Raw genomic sequence first — 21,268 nt, forward strand, 5'->3', positions numbered from 1 at the left:
TTTAAGACCTCAGAAATGAAGTGGGAATTATAAAGGATAAGCAGTGGAATTGGGTCTCTGGACCTAACACTCTTTCCTCTTTCCTTCTCCACTTCCACATACTCTTTCTGTCTTTGAGATATCATACCTTTCCTTTCCAACAACTTGGCTGTGCCACCAACTCAGGGAAAATAAAGGAGTTTTGCAGCTCTAAGAATCCAACTTGGTGAGGGCTTTCTTGGCTCATAGATAAGGCATGGCTCATATTTTTGGTGTCCTAGTCTCAGACATTCCTACCCCATGCCTCATGGGTGCATTGAACAGAGATGGTCTTGTGATTGTAGCTGCTTGCATGTACTACAACAAAGATCATGGAAGAGAAATGAAAGTGGCCTTCACTACTATCAGGCCTAGAGATTTGGGGAAAAAATGTATTCCATAGAGTTGATCGTTGTTTCAGAAGAGATTTAAACTGTGTCCAGAAAGTTATCCCATAGATCTTATTGCTCCTTCAGAAGACATGTAAATTGCCCTGAAGCTCTGAACTCTGCTCCCACTCTGCCTACAGAGATGGCCATGAGTTGTTGCCACCCCACCCACTATGACATGCTGCCCCACCCAGCCAGAGAGGATAGGTCTAGCTATATGTGGAAAACTCAATCAACAAGAAGATGCCTTTTCTGAAATTTCTGATGTTCAGTTGGATATCTCGGTTGGGAGCAGTACTTGGCAAGAGAAGGGTGAGCTCAGAGGATATCGTCATAGGCTGAGATGACTTGTGTGGGAAGAGAAAGCAAAAGCAAACCAAGGGAGAGGGATGAAAAGAGTTGGGAGATAGAATTGAGAAAGGAATGAAAACAAAAAAGCTTCAAGGGGAAGAGAAAAGAAGAGATGGAATGTGAAACTAGAAGGGAGTTTTGGGATTCCACTTTTCTTAGACTGGACTTGGTCCTAAAGTTTGATTTTGGTGCAGTGGTTAGGAGATGCCATCCCTGAGAGCCTGACATTTGTTCCTTCCTTCCAGAAGTTGTATTCTTTTGTCCATGCTGCTGTTTCTGCTGCTGTTCAGGATCAACTTAGCCTGTAATGCCTAGAGTTTGTTAGAAAGTAGGATGACCATATCAGGTAGCTGACTTTTTTGGTAACTTCTGCCTCTTCCATTGTCTTCCCTAAGTTTCCCTGAGGGTTTGGGTTAGTGAATGTATTTGCCAATAGACATACACTTGCACGCCATAGCTGGGTAAATGCTGTCAAGGAAGAGGAAAGGTAGCAAAGTGTGAAATGTTTGGAGAACAACTAAGTTAGGGGATTAAAAACAAAACAAAACCCATTGCCGTCGAGTTGATTCTGACTCATAGCGACCCTATAGGACAGACCAGAATTGCTCCTTAGGGTTTCCAAGGAGCGCCTGGTGGATTCGAACTGCCGAAGTTAGGGGATAATCATTCGTATTAAAAAAGATTTGACTTGTTGAAATTTAGATCATGCAAAATATTGCAATCGATCCTGGAAAGTGAGAGATTATAGGAGGCATGGTTCTTCTTGGCTCTGTCTTGCCTGAACAAAATGTCCAACTTCTGACTGCTCCTTCCTTGGCCCATTATTCATTTGTCAGTAGAGGCTTCATTTCCATAACAAGTGTTTGTATTAACACTGTAGGAAATCAACCATGGAAGAAGTTGGACAGGACCCATCAGATGATGTGTAAGTCATGAGAATGATAAAAGATTTCAGTAGAATAATAGTCTCTGTAGCCAGGTGGTAAGGAAGAATTGTATTACTTGTCCAGGACATTATCTCCTCGAACCTGGGAAGGCTTCCTGGGGAGAAAAGTCTTTTTGGTTTCAGTTCTGTATGCTACAGACTGATGGTGGGGTTTTCGGATATAGCTAATGTCTCAAACAGCAAATTAATGCTGTTTGGAGAAAAGACCCATTCTCCCCGTTTCACCTGGCCCCTGCACCTGCCTACCTGGGTTAGAAGATATTTAAGCAGTTAACAGAAACAGATTGAAGACATTCCTCTCTCTTGCAAATCTTTGAATGCTTTATAGGTGTGACTTGAGTCACATATACTCCGTATAAAATGTTTTGAAAACAAGCAAGTTAGAATATAATTACTCATATCAAAAATATTTCTTTTGCTTTGTGAAAGACTTCAAAGGAGTAGGATTTCAGTGAGTTCCACTTATAATATTCAAAAGTCAAATATGATTTGACTCCAGGAATTGATTTCACGCCAACTGTAGAAATTAGTTTATCACGGAAAGTGAGAAAGTTCGGGCTGGGTTAGGCATCATAACAACCGAAGACAGAAGAATGAATGAGCTTATGGGGGAAAGCCTTTTTAGGGCTTATGTTTTCCTGTTCTGAGTTTAGTAATAAAGACAATTTTCCTGTAGGTATGACGTGGTGGAAATACCAAAATTAGAAGTCACAAAACAGAACCTACCTTGACTACCTGAACTCATACCTTGAAAAGGACCTGCAGAAACTGGGAGAGGCAAATCAGGTTCTTCTGAGAAAAATTCAGGAGAAAGAAGAAGCTGTTGAAAGGTCAGATGGTTCAGTGGGTGAGGGAAGGGCTCCTCCTCCTTTGAATGTTCTGCAGGACAGAGAGAGGGCAGGAGGAAGGTCCACCTGTCGGTGAATCTTGGTGTGTTATTTGAATCCTGAAACATGCCCTCAAAGGCTTTACTTCTTAAATTTCCATATTAGGTTGACATTTTATTGCTACTGCGTTAGGTAGTCACTCCAGGCCCCTGAGACCCTTGACGGCAGTGTCCCCGCTGGGGCCTCGGTGCTGTTGCAGCTTGCTTAGACTGATCCATACGTACTGACTTGATACGTTTCAGCCTGGAAAGAGAGCTCGCCCTGTCACCAGGACCAGCCAAGGAGAAGAAGGAGCTGAACGACAGCCCATCTGAGGAAGAGGACGCCCTGAGGGATGTGGAATTAGAGACAGCAAAGCTGGTAAGGAGGTGGCTAAGAAAGGGGCATCCGAGGCATTTGCTCGAAATCTGTGCTCTCTCTTCCCCAGGGGATGGTCACGTATTCATCTCCTCTGTATCTGTATCTGTAGAGGTCGCGGCCATTGAAGACTGTGCTCTGTGAATAAAGCTGTGGGCATAGGGCTCAGTGCCTGAGCTCTGTTCCCAGGTCTGCTGTATGGCGCCAGAGGACACTTTCCCCACTTCACACACACACACACACAGATATTTTAAAAATTGACATTGAGTTGACTATGACTCATGGTGACCCATGTGTGAATAGAATTGTACTCCGTAGGGTTTTCAACGGCTGATTTTTTAAGGAAGTAGATCACCAAGGTTTTCTTCCAAGGCTCCTCTAGACGGACTCCAACCTCCAACCTTTCTGCTAGCAGCTGGGCGCTTACCCATTTGAAACACCTAGGGACTCCTATACACTTATACCCAGATGTAATTTCAGTGACCCAGTGAGGGGGAGGGTGTAGGAGTAGAGCAGTTTTGTCCCATTACTTCCTTCTTTCTGCAGGAAAAATATAATCAGATTCTGAGCAAGAATGAGCTGGAGCTTCAGAAGCAGGTAAGATGGGTTTTCAAGGTTCCCAGGATCCCCAAAACATGGCCTTCACAAGAGAAAGGCTGGTGCCAGTAGGCTGGGAGCATGAGAGAGAGGGACAAGTCACATTCAGAATGAAGAAATATATGCATACTTGTGGAAGGGCTGTTTTCTACACCACTATGTCCGCTCTTGAAATGAGGCTCATTTCCTAGGAATCCCAACAGATTCAGTGTCTTCCTGAAGTCTCCAGCCAGAAAGATCAGAGAGGGAGCAACCCACACAACCCATCTTCTCCCTCCCCACCTGCCACCTTCTAAACATCCTAGTACAGACTCTGACCCATACCACCACTGGGAGGTACAGATTGTGCTGAGAGAGTTCAACGACTGTAGAGGGAGAAAAGATTTGCCCCTCTCACCCCCAGCCACTCTGCCCATTCTCTCTTCCCTCTCCTCATTGTGTTGTGGTTTCCATTGGCTCTGGGAACAAAAAGGTCTATCCAGCTAGCATGGAGTCAGACAGCTTCCAGAGGGAAAGGAGACCCATTTTCATCAAGCTTCCATCTGGAATGGGAATACATTACACCCCTCCCCGCTCTGCAGCACTGTGATCCCCAAGTCTGCTGTTGTTCCAAGTTTTCATGTCTCTGTGTCTTACTTAGTTCACAACTTTTGGAATGGAATTTCAGATTTCAAGGAAATTTAAGAATGTTGGCCTTGATAAAGAAACCCTAAGGCAGATGCTGACGGACTCAAAGGTGAGTAGAAAAGCAAATCTAGAGGTTTTCTGGGAGATGGCTCTATCAGTTTTAGGTTCCAGGAGGAGGAGCAGTCTTCAAGGACCCTGCTAGGCTAGGTATGCTTGTGTGCTGGTCAGAGGTGGGCCAACTTCCATTGTTCTCTCTCGTTAACCTTATGGACCACGGGGCATTTATAACATACGCATCACACTAGTAACAGAGATGACCGCAGTGGCGTTAAAGTGGAGGGGACTTGCTCTAGAGACCTCGCCACCTATCAGTCAATATAACACGCATGCTGGACGCCCATCAGGACCTGCCCTCAAGTTTATGATCTAAGTGAGAAGGCAACACAAAGACTAACTTCCATGATCATACAGGGATACGGCCATGATCTTACCCGATTTTCCAACTCACGGCTCATAGGCCAAGGAAATTTTGTTTTTATCTTTTTCCTCTACCTGAAGGTAAACTCAATGAGAGCGTGGATTTTTTTTTTTTTTTTCCTATATTGTTCACTGCTGTTTCCCCAGAGCCTAGAACAGTGCCTGGCACATAGAAGATGCCCAGTAAATACTTGTTGAATGAATTAATGGATGCCCACAGGGGGCAAAACCCTGTGTGGAAGCCCTCTGCAGATTTATGTGAAGAATATAGCTATTTGGCTGATCCCTGAATACAATACCCCACCATCCTACTTTTCTCTCTAAAAATGAGGAGTGAAGTTTCTCTTTTGCTCCCTCTGTGATTCAGAGGGGATGCCAGTGCACCTACAGAATATGAGTGGGAGAAAGCGGTTGGTGAGCTTTGGTTAGTAGAATTAGAGGAAGAGGGATGGTTGGGCCAGGGACTAAGGAGTCAGACTAAAAAAAACAAGACCAAAAAAAACAAAAAAACCCATTGCCATTGAGTCGATTCCAACTCATAGTGACCCTATAGGACAGAGTAGAACTGCCCCATATGGTTTCCAAGTAGAGGGGTGGTGGATTCGAACTGCTGAGCATTTGGTGAGCAGCTGAACTCTTAACCACTATGCCACCACAGCTCCACCACTGTGTGACTTTTAAGCAAATCACTTAAATTCTCCATGTCTTTGTTTCCTCATCTGCAAAATGGGGGTAATAATAGTGCCCACCTGATAGGATTGTTGTGAAGATAAAATTAGATTGTTATGATCATATATCTTCAGTATATGCTAGCCGTTCTTATCATGCTCTCTGCTGGTCTGCGGAGAGAGGGTGAAAGCTGCCCGTTTATCTTCCACAGAAGAATGTTGCTGACTTTCCTCCATCCTTGTCTTCCACAGGTGAGACCACAAAAGGCAAAGCAAGAAAAGGAACTGCTCAAGGTAGAGGCAGTGTCTCTCCCACTGAGGGTCTAGCCCAGGATATAAATAGGAGAGAATCCCAAAGGTCTTAGCACTGCCTGAGGCATAGGAACTGGAGGAGCAGGAATATTTGGCAAACGAATCTCTGATTCACATGCAGGTGAAGGGCAAGACAGCTTACATTAAAAGTACTGATCTGACTGTTTCTTAAACCTTCTCCTACCTCAAATATAAGGAGCCCTCGTGGCGCAATGGTTAAAACACTCAGCTGCTAACTGAAAGGTTGGCAGTTCAAACCCACCCAGCAGTTCCATAGGAAATCTGCTTCCGTAAAGATTACAGCCAAGAAAACTCTACGGGGCAGTTCTACTGTCACATGGGGTCACTAAGAGTTGAAGTCAACTCGACGGCACCTAAGAAGGACAACCAAACCAAAAAATCAAAGCCGTTGCTGCGGAGTCAATTCCGACTCACAGCGACCTCAAATATATTGTTGAATCCCAAACCCACGTGTCCTGAAAATCCCCCTGATGTTTCACCTAAAAGGCATAGCACAACCTGGGACGACAATTGCCTTTGCTTAGAGTTAGACCCTGAGCCCGAATGATGAGATTGCTGCTTCCCTTCAGGCCAGGAGTTGCTAGGCAACCAGCCAAACATCCATTGCACCAGTTAGGGGGCCCTGGGGATCAGCCTAGGCTTGGGTGGAGGCCAATGTTTTCCTGGTTCTGATTTAAGGCATGGATTTGTCCATTTTCTTTCTAGACAGAAAGCGACTACCAATCTGTGCGTTAGCTCTGTGAGGACGAGACCCACTACATAAAGGTACAATGTTTCTGGGGGAAAAGTCAGAGCAGAGACAGAATTTCTCCAAGGCCTTGACGGGGTAAGGGCCCCCTTGGCTTCTCATTAGGCTGAAATCTGCCACTGGGGCAAAATGCCTTTTACAGAACAACAATAACAAAACAGACTTTACGTAAGGATTTACTTCGTGCAAGGCACTGTGCTAAGCACTTGACATACGGTATTTTCTCTCAGTTTGCGCAGTAACTCTGTGAGGATGATACTGTCATGATCATGAGGAAACTGAGGTTGGGAGGAGTTGGGGAACATAGCTGGGGTTTGGACACAAGCAGAGTCAGAGAGAGAACCCCTTTTTCATGTACATCCATTCTGGTCGCTAATAATCTCCTATTTTCTACGAGAACCCTCCCGACCTGTGTGTTCACACTCATTCATGCGTGCACGCACGCGTACATCTACTGTTTGCAATATTCAGAGTTAATCTTAGAAATTGGTTATATATTTTAATCAGTGCCATTGTAATGAAATATATGGAAATTCTCAATTATGACAAACATATGTATATTTTTTATTTCCATGGAAAGAAATACCGGGAACTTCTGAGACAGACGGAAAAGGAAAAGGGGATGTGTTTCTTGAAAAAGCAGTGTAAGTTTTCTAAATGACCTCCTTGATGGGCTGAAGTGACAGACCCAGACGACTTTGAAGGGTAGAGTGATTCTCAGAACAGTTTCTGTCCCTGTGTGAATGGGCTCCAACAAGTCATCCTATCAGCCTCTGCTCCATGGCCCAGACTGAAAAATCATCAACATTCAAGCTTCTCCCTGCCTGTCTTGGCTGTAAGTGTTTAAAAGGACTCTTCTTGTATGTTCTTTTCACGAGTCCTTTGTTGAGTGCCATTCCTGAGAACTGACTCAGGCTGTGCTCCGAGAGGAAGTATCCTTGTAAAAAGAGGGGACAAGCTCAGAAATGTCTCTCAATATGTGCATGCTGTCCCCTCCCACTCAGTCTGCTGTCCCCACCAGACTGACTGGAAGCCCCAGTGATGTGATTTGATGCCCTGTAACCATAGACTCGTATGTCTTAGGACTTAATACACTTTCCTTTTTGCCTGTATATACTTTTTTATTGCATTATGTATATTATACAATATACAGTGTATAACTTGAAGAATTTTCATACATGTATATACACATGTTAACATTATCCACATTGAGATCTAGAACGTTTTGAGCACCCCATAAGTGCCCCCCTCCTTGCAAAGGTAAATTCTATCTGATCCTATCATTTTTTCACTTTTTATCTTCTTGAACTTATAAATGAGACTACAAATATAAATGAAACTCTTCAGTCTATCCCCTTTCGGGTATGGCATCTTTTACTGTGAGATCCATTCATGTTGCTACATACAGCTGCAGTTTGTTCTTTTTTTACAGCTACATCGTTTTCCATTGTATGAATATGGCATAATTTATCTATTATACTCATGATGAATATTCTTGTTAATTATAATTTGGGGCTATTAAGAATAAAGCTGCTATGAAAATTCTTGTTCACTTCTTTTGATGGATTTATGCACTTCTGTCTTTTGGGTCTATACCTAGGAGTGCAATCGCTGGGACATAAGGTATCCGTATCTTTAGCTTTATTAGATGAAGCCAAACAGTCTCCCAGAGTGGCTGTACCAATGTCCTCTCCCATAAGCAATGTCTGAGAGTACTAGTTGTTCTACATCTCCCCTGACAATTGGTATTTCCAGTCTTTTTTAATTTTAGCCATTCTGGCAGGGGTGTAGTGATAATCTAACTCTGGTTTTTTAACAATACATTTCACTGATTGCTAATGACATTGTGTATCTTCTCAAATGCTTATTGGAAACTTGGGTATCCTCTTTCCGGAAGTGTCTTTTGCCTGTATTTGAAGGGTTGTCAGTCTTTTTCTTACTTACTGATTTGTAGGAGTTCCGTATATTTTCTTGATAGGGTCCTTAGTTGGATGTATGTATTACAGTCTATTCTATTGCTTACTTTTTTAACTCTCTTAATGGCATCTTTCAATAAACAGTCATTCTTAATTTTAAATAAATATAATTCATCCAATTTACCAGTCTTTTCTTTTTGGTTATTGCTCTCCTTAGGTCATAAAACTATGCTATGCTTTCTTGTAGAACTTTTTTTATTGTTTTACCTTTAGGTTTGTGTTCCATCTAGAATGTATTCTTTTCTGTGGTGTGAGGTAGAGATCAAGATTCATTTTTTCCCTTATATTGACAGCCAACTAACCCAGCACTGTTTATTAAAGAAATCATATACCTAAGCTTTTTTTTTTTAATAAGTCAGATTATCATATATTTGTAAGCCTGTTTCAGGATGCTTTATTCTGTACTATTGGTCTGTGAGTTTACCCTTGTGCTAGCACTACACTGTTTGAATTACTGTAGCTTTATAATTAGTCATGATATATGGTAGTTTAAGTTCTGCAGCTTCGTTCTTCAAGATTTTCTTGGCTATTCTTGACCGTTTGAATTTCCAAATAAATTCTAGAATCAATTTTTCAATTTCCACAAAAGAATACCCACTGAGATTTTTATTGCCATTACATAGACTCTGTAGATCAGTTTGGTGGATAATTGATATCTGAAAAACAAGGAGTTTTCCAAGCCATGAGTATCATGTATCTTTCCACTTATTTAGGTCTTTAATTTCTCATAGTTTTATGTGTAGTGTTCACATACATTTATTCCTAGGTGTTTGTTATTTTTGATGCTATTGTAAATGGTATGTTTATTAATTTGATTTTCTCCTTGTTTATTACTAGTATATAGAAATGTAATTGATTTCTGTAAATTGAACTTATATTCATCATCCTTGCTAAATTCACTTATTCTAATAATTTGTAGATTCTTTTAGAGTTTCATCTGTGCAGAATGATAGTTGTATCTCTTCCATTTCAATCTTTATAGTTTTTATTTCTTTTTCTTGCCTTATCACATTAGCTACAACTTTGAGTATACTATTAGCTAGATACGGTGACAGTGGATATTTTAGAATCTTGATTCCACATGTGCATTATAGGAGACAGCTATTACCTTCAGCAGAAAACCTCTGTAGGCATTTGGACTCACTTCTCTATGGTTCCCTCCTCTTGTTTTTCTCCTTGAGGCACGGAAAGTTTGACCATCCTAAATGCCGTATTCTATCTCCTCAGCCCATTGATGCTGCCACTTGTTGCTTGGGAAAAAGCCTAGATGAATGAGGAGTTCACCTCAGTGTGCTTTACTTCTCACAGTTAACAGAGTTTGTAACCAGTCAGCTTCTGACTGTATTCTCCAATACATTCAAATGGCTGTTTTATGTATTTTGTCTAGTTTTTATAGCCGACTTTGGAGGTGGGCTAGTCTGATACAAGCTGCTCCATCATGAGTTTGTAAGATCAGAACCGAGTCTGTTCCATTTTTCCCTTTATTTGATGATTACAAAAAGAAACTCCCACAAAAAAGGCTGAGTAAGATTTTGCTGGATCTGACTCTCTGCAGGGTCCATCTGGACAAGAAAACACAACAAAGCAAATGAACAAACAATGACTAGAAGGCATTAAGAGAGTGAATAAAAGTAGGCAGATTCTGGAGGGAAGTTGACACTTGGAAAAAGGGGGGATTTTCCCATTTTTATCACTTTTAGCCTGAGACCTGATCCAACTAGGTGCTGTGAGGTACTGTGAAAACCCAGAGAGAAAATCTGAGTCTTTATGGGCTAAAACAATGGAGTGCAGAGTTTGGGGCAACCAAAGCCACTGCAAAGAAAGTTGAGAGTCAGAGATGGGGAGTCTGAAATTCTGTGTCTAAACTATCCCCAAATCTCTGGATGACTCCAAACCATGCAAGCTCAGGGAAGTCTGTGAGCAGCACAGCCCAGGAACTAAGACCTGACCTGAGATGTCAACTGCCATCAAGACTTTGCAGTTTGAATCCAGCATCGGGGTTACATCAGGACTGATCTCCATTAGTTTTCTTTTCTCTTTGAATAGGTTACATCTTCCTGATTCCTTGTATGCTGAACATTGTCAATTTTGTCAAAAGTTTAGGTAATAAATCATAGGTGTTGCATGACTTGGGAAAGCATTTTTCATCAGCCCATTAAATTATGTCACAGAGTCCTTGGCTCTAACCTTTTTTTATCCAGATCCAAAGCCCAGAACAACTCCTCCCAAATGGTGAGAACTGGGTTAACTTTTGTGGAGACCATCCAAAGCAACATGGTAAGTCTTCCCTGCCCCAATTTGAGGTTTTCCTCTACCTTTTCCCTTTCCTGGATTTTTGCTTTCCTTCTCATCTCCTCTCGTCTCTCTGTCCACCCCCATGTATTCTTTTGCATCCTTATAACAACTCTAGTATCTTGCTCCACACCATAGTAGCTAGGAAGTGGCAGAGCGAGGATTCAAACCTGGGCAGCCAGGGTCTGTGCTCTTGGCCACCGCACTCTACTGTCTCTCTGTGAGCACATGAACAAGCTTAGTTGTGGCTTTTATTGCTTCCCACCGGAGAAGACCATCATTAAGAGACAGAGGAGGATCTTCTGGTGCAGGTGAGTGGTGTAACCTTGGCTTTTACCTCGTCTAGGCTACATTCGCTCACTAGAAGCAGGTGACCTGATGCAGAAGGACAGAAGGAATAATAAGAATAAACACATCCACCACCCAAAAAACATCAAGCAGCACACAACACATACACACACCCCTACACCTTTTATTGTTTGGGTTGGTATCTTTCAATGCTTCATGTTTAGACAAAGTCAACCCTAATCTTTTTACCTAGATCTGAGTGTCAGAGATGGCTCAGCCTTGGTCAGATTCTACAATTATTTGCTGTAGGGGACCTGAAGAGGACCACCCGTCACACACTCTGGAGTATGATGGTCCTGGACATTTTATGACGACATCCAAAAAGCTTGACCCATATACAGTGATTGGAAAGTCTTTACTATTTTGTACTTTAACTTTTCTATAAAGAGGTCTATTCTATTGGAGGACTTAAATGTCAGGACAGCTGTATTCAACCCCACTACAACAATTTTTTTTTGTTTTTTTTTTTTTTTGGTATTACCTGTCCTCTACCCTTATCCTCTGCTACTTCCATGCCATGCTTCCCACCAGTTTTGTCCAAAGAGAGCTGGAGACCATATCAGTTCACCCCAGGCATTTGTGAGTATGAGGTTTGCTGTGTTGAGCTGTCTCTCTCCCCCACGCTAATGACAGTCTCTTCATAGGCATTTTCAGTGTCTTGTCTTCATGATCGTGATCTTCATTAGCTGCTGGGTTATGTGCTTTTCCACCTACAGTACATAAACTGAGACCTTCTTGTGGACACCCTGCCCATGGTAATGAGCAGGGGCACGTTGAAGAGGCTGAGGGACTTCCTTTGCCCCTTCCTCACTCTGGAGGTGGAGGAAAGTTCTTCTGCACTAGTCTGTGGAGGCCTGGGGTCCACATACACGGAGGAGCGGAGGGGGTATGGCTGTGGCCACATGTGGGGGAATGGGCCAGGAAGGAAGTGGAGGCTTCAACGAGCTGTTACTTTGATTTCATCTTCATTTCATTCTCTTTCCTTGCTTTCCCTCTGGAGTGTATCTCTTTGAAATAAAAAAAATATGTTTGACCAGAGTCCATTGTTTTGGTCCGTGAATTTTGGTCCGTGGTCCTGGAGCCCCAGCCAAATGAGGAAGCTCAGAGACGAGGCACTTACAGGTTCCTGCCTGTGCTAGTAAGAAAAGCTGTGAGATCATAAAAAATTCCTCGTATTAATTTCCTTGTGCCGCTGTAACAAAATTCCACTAACTGGGTGGCTTTAAACAACAGAAATGTATTGTCTCGCAGTTCTGGCGGCTAGAAGTCCAAATCAATGTATCGGTCAGGTTGTGTTCTTTCCAAAGACTCTAGGTCTAGGGGAAGGGCCTTTCTTGTCTTTCCTGGCTTCTGGCAGCTCCAGGCTTTCCTTGGCTTAGAGCTGCATCTTCTCATGACCATCCTTTCTCTATCTCTGTTCATCTTCTGTTTGATAAGGTCAGCAATCATATAGGATTAGGACACACCCTACTCCAGTATGACCTCATATTATCTGATAACATCCTCAAAGACCCTATTTCCAAACAAGATGACGTCCATAGGTACCAGTGGTTAGGACTTCAACATCTTTGTGGGGAACACAATTCAACCTGTAACACTCCGTGAGGACTTCCATCATGTTCCATGTTAAAAAGCTTAAAAAAAGAAAAGTGTTCATTTGTTAGATCCTCTAGTTACCTTGCAGGACCACAAAGGGCATTCAGTTGAGGAACCACTTGGGTGGACAGAAGGCTTGTTCCTTTCTACTATTTTCATAACACATTGCACCCCGTATGGCTCTTTTATCTTACAGTATGCTGTCTTATATGAGTGGGATGGCCTGAAAAGCTAACCTTTTCCATGTACACAAGTGGTTACTTATACTCATTCACAAAGAAACTCAATTACCCTGAAATTCAAGTGCCATATAAAAGGCAGTGTGTGAAATCAGAAAGTGCTTTAGATACATCCAAACACAATTTTGTACCCTACTTATTGCTCAAATGCCAGTTCAAATGGGCATCTCTTTTAATGCCTGCCCCGATCCCTCCCCACTGAGACAGCCTCCCTCCCCTTCTTCTGAAGCTCCGACCACTTCTCGGGCTTCCCTTTCTGCCCTGCCCACTCTGTCTTGCGGTGTCACTACTGTGTTCCTTGGCTGCGAAGCTCACAACCCCTTATTTCTGTATCATCCCACGTGGCTCCCTAGAACAATGTCTTTATGAAATACTTAGTAAAAGAGGGAATCATTTCTTGGATAGTTGGTATTTCTTTTCAGAATATCTGGAGGGTGACAAATTGGGACAGTGAGCCTAGAGCCTGTCTTGTGAGATTTCACACTTGGCAGTACAGTCAACTGGACATTGGTGGTGCAGAGGAAGGGAAGTAGAAGGATGTGGCATAAGGCACTAGGTCATCTGGCCAGCTGGTGGCGTCTCCATGGTTACTGAAGCTAAGTGGTGGAGGTGCCCTCCTATACGTTCCTCAGGCTCTTGCTTTCTGGTGACCTTTCTCCTTTCAAGACTGTTCATGACATTGGTTTTAACTGAATTTCCCATGAACATCAACGTCAGGTGGGAGGGGCATACTGTGTGTTTGCCTTGGCTTCAGATACGGCCCTGTCCCCTGATTTCTTTCTCAGGGGTGAGGGGAGAGGATGGTCTCAGAACAAGTCTAGTGAAAAATGAAAAACCGATCAACACTACCCTCTTGTGGCCAAATGAAAGCTCCTTGTATTCAGCTGGCTTCACCCAAAATGCTATGCGGTCACAAGTTGAAGCAGGGAGGATGGACTAGGTGTCACATCTGTGCAATTCTCTCTATGAGCTTTAGTAAGTCCACTTAGTCTTCATTCACTCAACAAATATTTATTGATCACCTTCTTGGAGACAAGCAGCGTTCTAGGTGCTGAGATTACAGGAACAGGAACAAACAAAACAAAAACCTCTGCCCACGTTCCAGAGGACAGAGATGGACAATAAATAGACCACTGAATTATACAAATATCAGACCATGTGAAGAGGCGTAAAAAAACAAGGCAGGGAGGGAGGGATTGCTGAGGAGAAGCAGTTGCAATGTTCCTGAGAAAATGGCATCATAACAGAACTGAATGAGAGAAAGGAGACAGTGGGGACCCAGGGGAGTGGTGTGGCAGAGAGGGGAATGGTCTCCAGGGTGGAGTGTGCCTGGTGCACCTGAGGTTCTTTGCTGATTTCCTGCTCACACCTCAGTAATGGCCCCTTCATCAAAGTCTCTTCATCAGAACCACCTGAGTTGAATTCTGTTTTCTGCCAGGACCCTGACTGATAGATACTCTGTTCACTGGCCAGATCATTCCTTAAGCTAAAGGGTTTCAGGATTTGGGTGAAGGCGTTTGTAAGACTGCAGGTGTATGTGAAGAAAAGGGATGCAACTGGCCAAGAAGTGTATAAACACTATTTCCTGACTCTCTCCCATCTCCTTCCTCGCAATCCCGCATAAACTCATAGATCTCCTGGGCTCTCCGCCACCGACCAGCCCTTACAACAGACACATCCACAGACACACATGGGCTCACATCAGTATTCGAGATTGACTAGGAAATGTCAGCTTGGGAAAATATGGACCAGTAGGCCCTTTACTTGCAGTCAGTGATCCAATGGAGTGGTGGACTCTTGAAGCCCCGTTGGAAATCCAGGTTGCAGAAGCACAGTGCCTTTGCTACCCCCCCAGAGAACCTACCTTCGAGTAGGAAGCTGGCTCCAGAAGGACCTGGGTGGCATTGCCAAGTCTTGGAAGCAGAAGAGGGGTTATCACTGCTATAAGAAAGCAGTGCTGGGCTGGACATCTTTCAGTAACAGGGAGCTCACCATCCCCCAAAATAGCCATCAATTTCTGAAAAGTTTTAATAAAATAACAGAAAGCAGCTAGTACAGCAAGGGGCGTGTGGTGGGTATTCAACCAACACTAGCTTCCTTTGTCTTGCAGTAAATAAAAGCTTGCCTTCATCTACTAATTAATCTTAGTTCTCTCCTATGAAGCAACACAAAAAAATGACTTCCCCCTTCATATTTTAGTCACCAATATTGAAAGGCCTTCTGTTCTCCAAGATGAACATTCCCAAGTCCTTTAACCAGCTTTCACATGATGACGTTCTAGATCTTGTATTATCTTGGTTGTCCTTCCTGGACATCAACCACACTCAAGAGGGCACCACAGTTGAGGTCAAACTGGCAAAGTACAATCGCCCTATTCTCCCGTTATTTGAACAGTATGCCTTTATGAATGCCGCCTACGATTTCGGTAGCCATTTTGGCAGCTGAATCACACAGATATAACGAGCTCGGAGTCTATCAAGACTCCTAACCCTTTTGAAGATGGATTATTCTTACTCTACATCTCCTCTGTTTTGTATTTGTGCAGATTAAATTTTAAAAAAAAGTCTGAAGTCAGGACTTTCTGCTTACTCTGTTAAATTTCTTTTTGTGGCATTGAGTTCATTTTGGTCTGTTGCAATCTTTCAAAACGCCGATGCCATGAAGGAATTAGCTAGCTGACTCAGTGACCAGAGACACCTGTGAGAGTGGACATTGCTGAACTTTGGATGCAGAGGCTTGGGTGTGACGTCCCCTTGTAGTAATTGTGTGACCTCAGGCAGCTTGTTGACCCTTCCTTTAAACAATGCTGTCCCCCGGGAAGAGTGTTGCCACAGCTGAAAGCTCTGTCAGAATTCTGAAATGGAATTTCTTTGGGTCTGCAGGCTTGAATTCAATTAAATGGATTAGGAGCTCTCTGTCTTCTTGCCTATCTTAAAACTTAATGACCTGTTGACTGTTTTGAGCTATCCTTTTTATCTGCTGAAGATCGATTTCCTTGATAGAGAAGGCCCATGTGAAATAGGACTCTTATCTATTAACATTATACCCTATGCCCTAAGGAGTGGCCTATCCCTTTCACGTCTCCTTGTTCCTGTTCCGGAAGGCATTAAAAGTGTTTGTTTGTTTGTTTTTAATTGCACTTATAATATCTTTTGTAAGCCCCAGTGTTGTCTTGAAAACAGCACTGAACAAGGAGTTGGATCCTTGTCTCGGCTCTTTTGTTATTTCTCTGATTTGATGCAAGCCACACTCCTCTCGGGGCCTGAGGCTGTTTTCCAAGTGATTTCTAAGATCATTCCTGTTGACGGTCTTTGACTCTATGAACTAGTCCATTCGCTCCTCCTGTGAATGAGAACAACCCCTCTTCTGAATGTCCTCCAAGCCTGTCAGTCTCCTGCCCTCCCCGTGGTCTCAGCTCTTGCCTGACCTCTCCTCTTCCCCTGGGATCCCTCTGGAAGGACTGGAAGTGCTGCCATCACTTGTCCTTGTTAGGAGTCTCAGTGGGCGATGCTCCTATAATCCCTATCTTCCTTAGAAGAAACAGTATTTCCTAAGGATGGGCTAAGCAGTTCTGTTTAAAGGCTCAGTTCAACAAACATGTATTGAGTCCTACTATGTGCTTCAGAAGAAAGACCTGGTGATCTGCTTCCATAAAGATTGTTGTTGTTGTTAGGTACAGTCGAGCTGATTTTTTACTTATACCAACCCATGTGACAGAGTAAAACAGCCCCATGGGGCTTTCTAGGCTGTAATTATTACTGGAGCAGATTGCTAGGTCTTTCTCCCACTGGATGGGTTTGAACTGCCAACCTTTCAGTTAACAGTCAAGCTGTTAACCACTGTGCCACCAGTGCTTCATAAAGACTATAGTCAGGAAACCCTTATGGAGCAGCTCTACTCTCTAACACATGGGGTCACCATGAGTCAGCATCAACTCAATGGCAATGGCTTTAGTACTACGTGCCAGGCTTAACTATACAATGGATGCACTGAGATGCTGGAGTTGGGTGGGGTTGGGGTTGGGGAGGGGAACAGTCAAAAAAAATAAGCAATCAGTCCTGCTCTCAAAGACTCTCACTTTTGTGCCGATCCCAGCCTTCAACATCAAGGTTAGAGGTGACTCTGAAACTACTCTGAGGTATAAATGCTGGCCTCATGAGGGTCCAGAACTGTCAACAACCACAACATTCACTGGTCATCAACTGAATTGCAGATATTGCATTAGATACTTTCATAAGTCATCTTTTCCAGACCCTAGAATGCTGGACACTTTGGCTTCCATTTTGTAGATGATGAATGGCGTGAGATTCCCCTGCTAGTAAGTGGTGGGGCCAGGGCTCACAGGCCCACCTCTGGACTCTTTCAGGACACATGCTTTTCATGTTTCTGATGTAACAAAGACCTTTGAAGTCATCTTCAAATCCAACCTCAGTCTGCAAATCAGTAGAACTACTGAATTAGTAATTGCCATCAGTTACTTTTTCATCAGCTCTTTCTCCTTTTCCTCTATATAAACTTTATTTAAAGTTAGTATAAAAAAAACAAACCCATTGCTGTCAAGTCAGTTCTGATTCGTAGCAACCCTATAGGGCAGAGTAGAACTGCCCCACAGGGTTTCCAAGGAGCATCTGAAGGATTCAAACTGCTGACCTTTTGGTTAGCAGGCAAGTTCTTAACCACTGCACCACCAAGGAGAGATCCAAAACCATTGCATTCACTGTCTTAAATTTTACTTTGGAGCTTTATTATTCCTCTAGTTTAATGATTCCCATTAAATAAAAGATGCCTTGGATAAATGCTTTTTTAAGGCATTACAACCATACCTTAGTATGAATAAACGGTGTAAGTGCTGGGTTTTATAGAAGGGACCTGTAGGAAATAATTGAGGTCACTGTCATCTGGAAGTGTGTGAGGGTGTTGAATCGAGGGAGGTAATGGAGAAACTGAAGTGATTGTTAGAATGGTGAATCCATGGAGAGCAGCTGTGCCTGAACTGACCCTGAGGGGCCCATAAAAGCTTTAGTTCTCACACAGAACCATGTCACTCTCATGTTCTAGCTTTTAGTATAAAATAATTGGACTTGGAGGGAGCCCAGCCCACTCCAGAGGTGACATTGTCCCCTGCAGGCTGCTGTCTTGCAAGACCCATTTGAAATGCTCATGGTAGGTCTTTCTCCCATGCTCCATATACGCTAACCAGTTAGGATTTCATCAGCTCTTCTGAAATGCTTGACTTTATGCCAGGGTTGTCATCCCCTGTGTGTGGGTGCCAGCTTGAAAGAACAGCATCATCTGTCCGCTCTGGAGTTCAATGAGTTTGACACCTGGAGGGCTCCACTGGCTCTGTGGCAAGACCAGGAATGGGCAGACACTGCTCGCTTCACTTGCTTGTGCTGGGGGAAGGCTTTCGGCTGCTGTCCTCATGGCTCTCGGCTGGCGACATTGCCCGTGTGGACTCATTTACCCTTTGCCAGCAGAGTGGTGATTTGCCAGCAGTCTGGAAGCCTGACCCTTTGCTTGGAGATTGGGATTTATTTTTCTTCTGAGAGGTTTGTTGGTAGGTTGGTTCAGCCTACAGTCAACCTGAAGCTTTTCCTATCCTGGATTTCTCAGTCCCAATGAGCTAAGACACAGAAGAGTGAAAGGAACTAAAGCAGTGGCTTTCAGGAATCTTTAGGAAAATTACAATCCAGCGAGGGGGAAGATTGGGTGGGAGTGAGAGCTAGGGCAGCTAGAGGTGTGGGGAAAGTCCAGGAGAGTCTAACAGGAAAGAGAACGGACTTTCAGCTATGGATCTATCCCTTTGTTAGAACTTCCCTAATGCAAATGTAGGTGGTTAGGAGATTCCCTACCTTCTAGAACAGTTAAACCTAGGCTACATTTGCCATGAACTTTAAACAAAACCATGTGGCAGTTTAAACCCTGTTCAGTTCACATTCAGTACCGTAGTCTGGAGAGAAGAGGTAAACCTGAGATTGGATGCCGAATGGTCCACTTGCCCCTCCAGGCATGGTGTGAGTAGCTCTGGTCTAGGAAACTGATGAGTCAGCGTGGGCCTCACACACACACACACACACACACACACACACACACACACACACACACACACACCCCAGTGTACCAGTGACTACCTGTGTCATGGGCAACTCATCCTGTCCCCAAGACTCTGTCCTGAGCAGGTCACCGCTGACCATCTTACAGACGAAAATGTTGATTCAGCAAATTTTCATATCTCACCTACTTGCAAATTACTGTTCTAGGAAAGATGGGGACAAGAGGATTGTGTATTTTATTACGTGATTCTTACCTTGAAAGAGTTTCTGATCTACTAGCAAGGAAAAAGCAAAGTACTAAATAGCCGTGATGCAAAGAAGAGGGAGGGAAGTACCATTAATAGAAACTGAGCCCCGAAGAGGCTCAAAGGAAAAAGATTACATCTGGAACAGAAAAGAACTAATGGAGGAGATGTATGTGATACCGGCATTGAAAGAGATGGGATTTCAACCCATGGAAATGGAAGAGGAAAGACCTTCTAACTGAGGGAAAGTGAGGGATGGAGACTCACACACTCCCCGAGGCTTTTAAAGAAACTAATCTAAGTTGCCCTGAGAGAGGCTAGAGCTTCACTAATCTTTTGGATATTGAAAGAAAATTCTCCCAGCACAGAAAAGTCTTTTAACAGCAGCTTACTTGATTACTAATTGTTCATGAGACTTTATGAGTCATTCACTTACATTTGGTATGCAAGAAAGAGTTGAAAAGAGAATCAATAGAATTTTGTCTCCAACAGATTAGGTATTGACAACACTGGAAGGAAAACGTACCGGATAATCCTGAGGTTGAAATTTCTAAATTCTTTTTATTTATTTATTTATTTTACTGCTGTAGTTTAAATGAAGTTTATATTTCAAGTTAGTCTCCCATACAAAAATTTATACATACATTGTTATGTGACCCTAATTGCTCTCCCCATACTGTGACAGCACACTCCTCCTTTCCACCCCAGATTTCCCGTGTCCATTCAACCAGCTCCTAACCCTCTCTGCCTCCTCATCTTACCTCCGGACAGAAGCTGCCTGTTTAGTCCCTTGTATCTACTTCAGCTAAGAGGCACACTCCTCACGAGTATCACTTTATGTCCCACAGTCCAGTCCAATCCCTGTCTGAAGAGTTGGCCTCAGAATTTGGGTTAGTTCTGGGCTGATAGAGTATCCGAGGGCCATGCTTTCCAGGGTTCCTCCAGTCTCAGTCAGACCATTAAGTCTGGTCTTCTTACTAGAATTTGAGTTCTGCACCCCACCTTTCTCTTGCTCCATCAGACACTCTCTGTTGTGTTCCCTGTCAGGGCGGTCATTGCTGGTAGCTGGGCACCATCTAGTTCTTCTGGTCTCAGGCTGATAAAGTCTCTGGTTTATGTGGCCCTTTCTGTCTCTTGGGCTACCACTTTCCTTGTGTCTCTGCTGTTCTTTATTCTCCTTTACTCCAGGTGGTTGGGACCAATTGATGCATCTTAGATGGTCACTTGCAAGCTTTTAAGACCCTTGACACCGCTCACCAAAGTAGGATGCAGAATATTTTCTTAATAAGCTTTGTTATGCCAATTGACCTAGATGTCCCCTGAAAGCATGGTCCTCAGATCCCTACCCCTGCTACTCTGTCCCTTAAAGTTTTTGATTGTATTCAGGAAACTTCTTAGCTTTGGTTTAGTCCAGTTGTGCTGACTTCCCCTGTAGTGTGTGCTGTCCTTCCCTTCACCTAAGTTAATACTTGCCTAGTTAGTGAATAACGCTCACCCTCCCTCCCCACCCTAGTAACCATCAAAGATTGTTGTCTTCTGTGTTTAAACCTTTTTTTGAGTTCTTATGATAGAGATCTTATACATTTGTCCTTCTGTGACTGACTAAATTCACGCAGCATAATGCCCTCCAGATTCCTCCACGTTATACGATGTTTCACGGCTTCATCATTGTTCTTTATCAATGCGTAGTATTCCACTGTGTGGATACACCATTATCTGTTTATCCATTCATTCGTTGATGGGTACCTAGGGTGTTTCCATCTTTTTGCTATTGTGAACAGTGCTGCAATGAGCGTGAGTGTGCATATATCTATTCTCGTGACGGCTCTTATTTCTCTAGGATATATTCCAAGGAGCAGGATAGCTGGATCATATGGTACTTCTCTTTCTAGTTTTGAAGGAAGCGCTAAATCAATTTCCAAAGTGGTGTACCATTTTACATTTCCACCAACAGTGTATAAGTGTTCCAGTCTCTCCAAACAACCTCTCCAGCATTTATTGTGTTTTTTGGATGAATGCTAGCCTTGTTGGTGTGAGATGATATCTCATTGTAGTTTTGATCTGCATTTCTCTAATGGCTAATGATCGTGAGCATTTCTTCATGTGTCTGTTAGCCACCTG

At 43.3% G+C, this 21,268-nt stretch overlaps 1 protein-coding gene across 1 annotated transcript in view; it reads left to right on the plus strand.

Annotated features, from left to right (window-relative positions):
* The first annotated feature begins 1,648 nt into the window (after nt 1–1,648).
* The window catches only part of LOC101347931 (transmembrane and coiled-coil domain-containing protein 5B-like), a 43,294-nt gene continuing 23,674 nt past the window's right edge, over nt 1,649–21,268 (plus strand). Inside the window, 15 exon segments of the mRNA XM_012556724.1 lie at nt 1,649–1,683; nt 2,381–2,426; nt 2,428–2,534; nt 2,834–2,951; nt 3,495–3,545; nt 4,213–4,281; nt 5,570–5,611; nt 6,356–6,415; nt 6,979–7,040; nt 8,605–8,607; nt 10,576–10,651; nt 10,812–10,814; nt 10,937–10,977; nt 11,659–11,696; nt 11,699–11,900. Of these exon segments, the coding sequence (XP_012412178.1) occupies nt 1,649–1,683; nt 2,381–2,426; nt 2,428–2,534; nt 2,834–2,951; nt 3,495–3,545; nt 4,213–4,281; nt 5,570–5,611; nt 6,356–6,415; nt 6,979–7,040; nt 8,605–8,607; nt 10,576–10,651; nt 10,812–10,814; nt 10,937–10,977; nt 11,659–11,696; nt 11,699–11,900 (953 nt within the window).

Source organism: Trichechus manatus, unplaced genomic scaffold (genome assembly GCF_000243295.1).
Source record: "Trichechus manatus latirostris isolate Lorelei unplaced genomic scaffold, TriManLat1.0 scaffold00076, whole genome shotgun sequence".
NCBI lineage: Eukaryota > Metazoa > Chordata > Mammalia > Sirenia > Trichechidae > Trichechus > Trichechus manatus.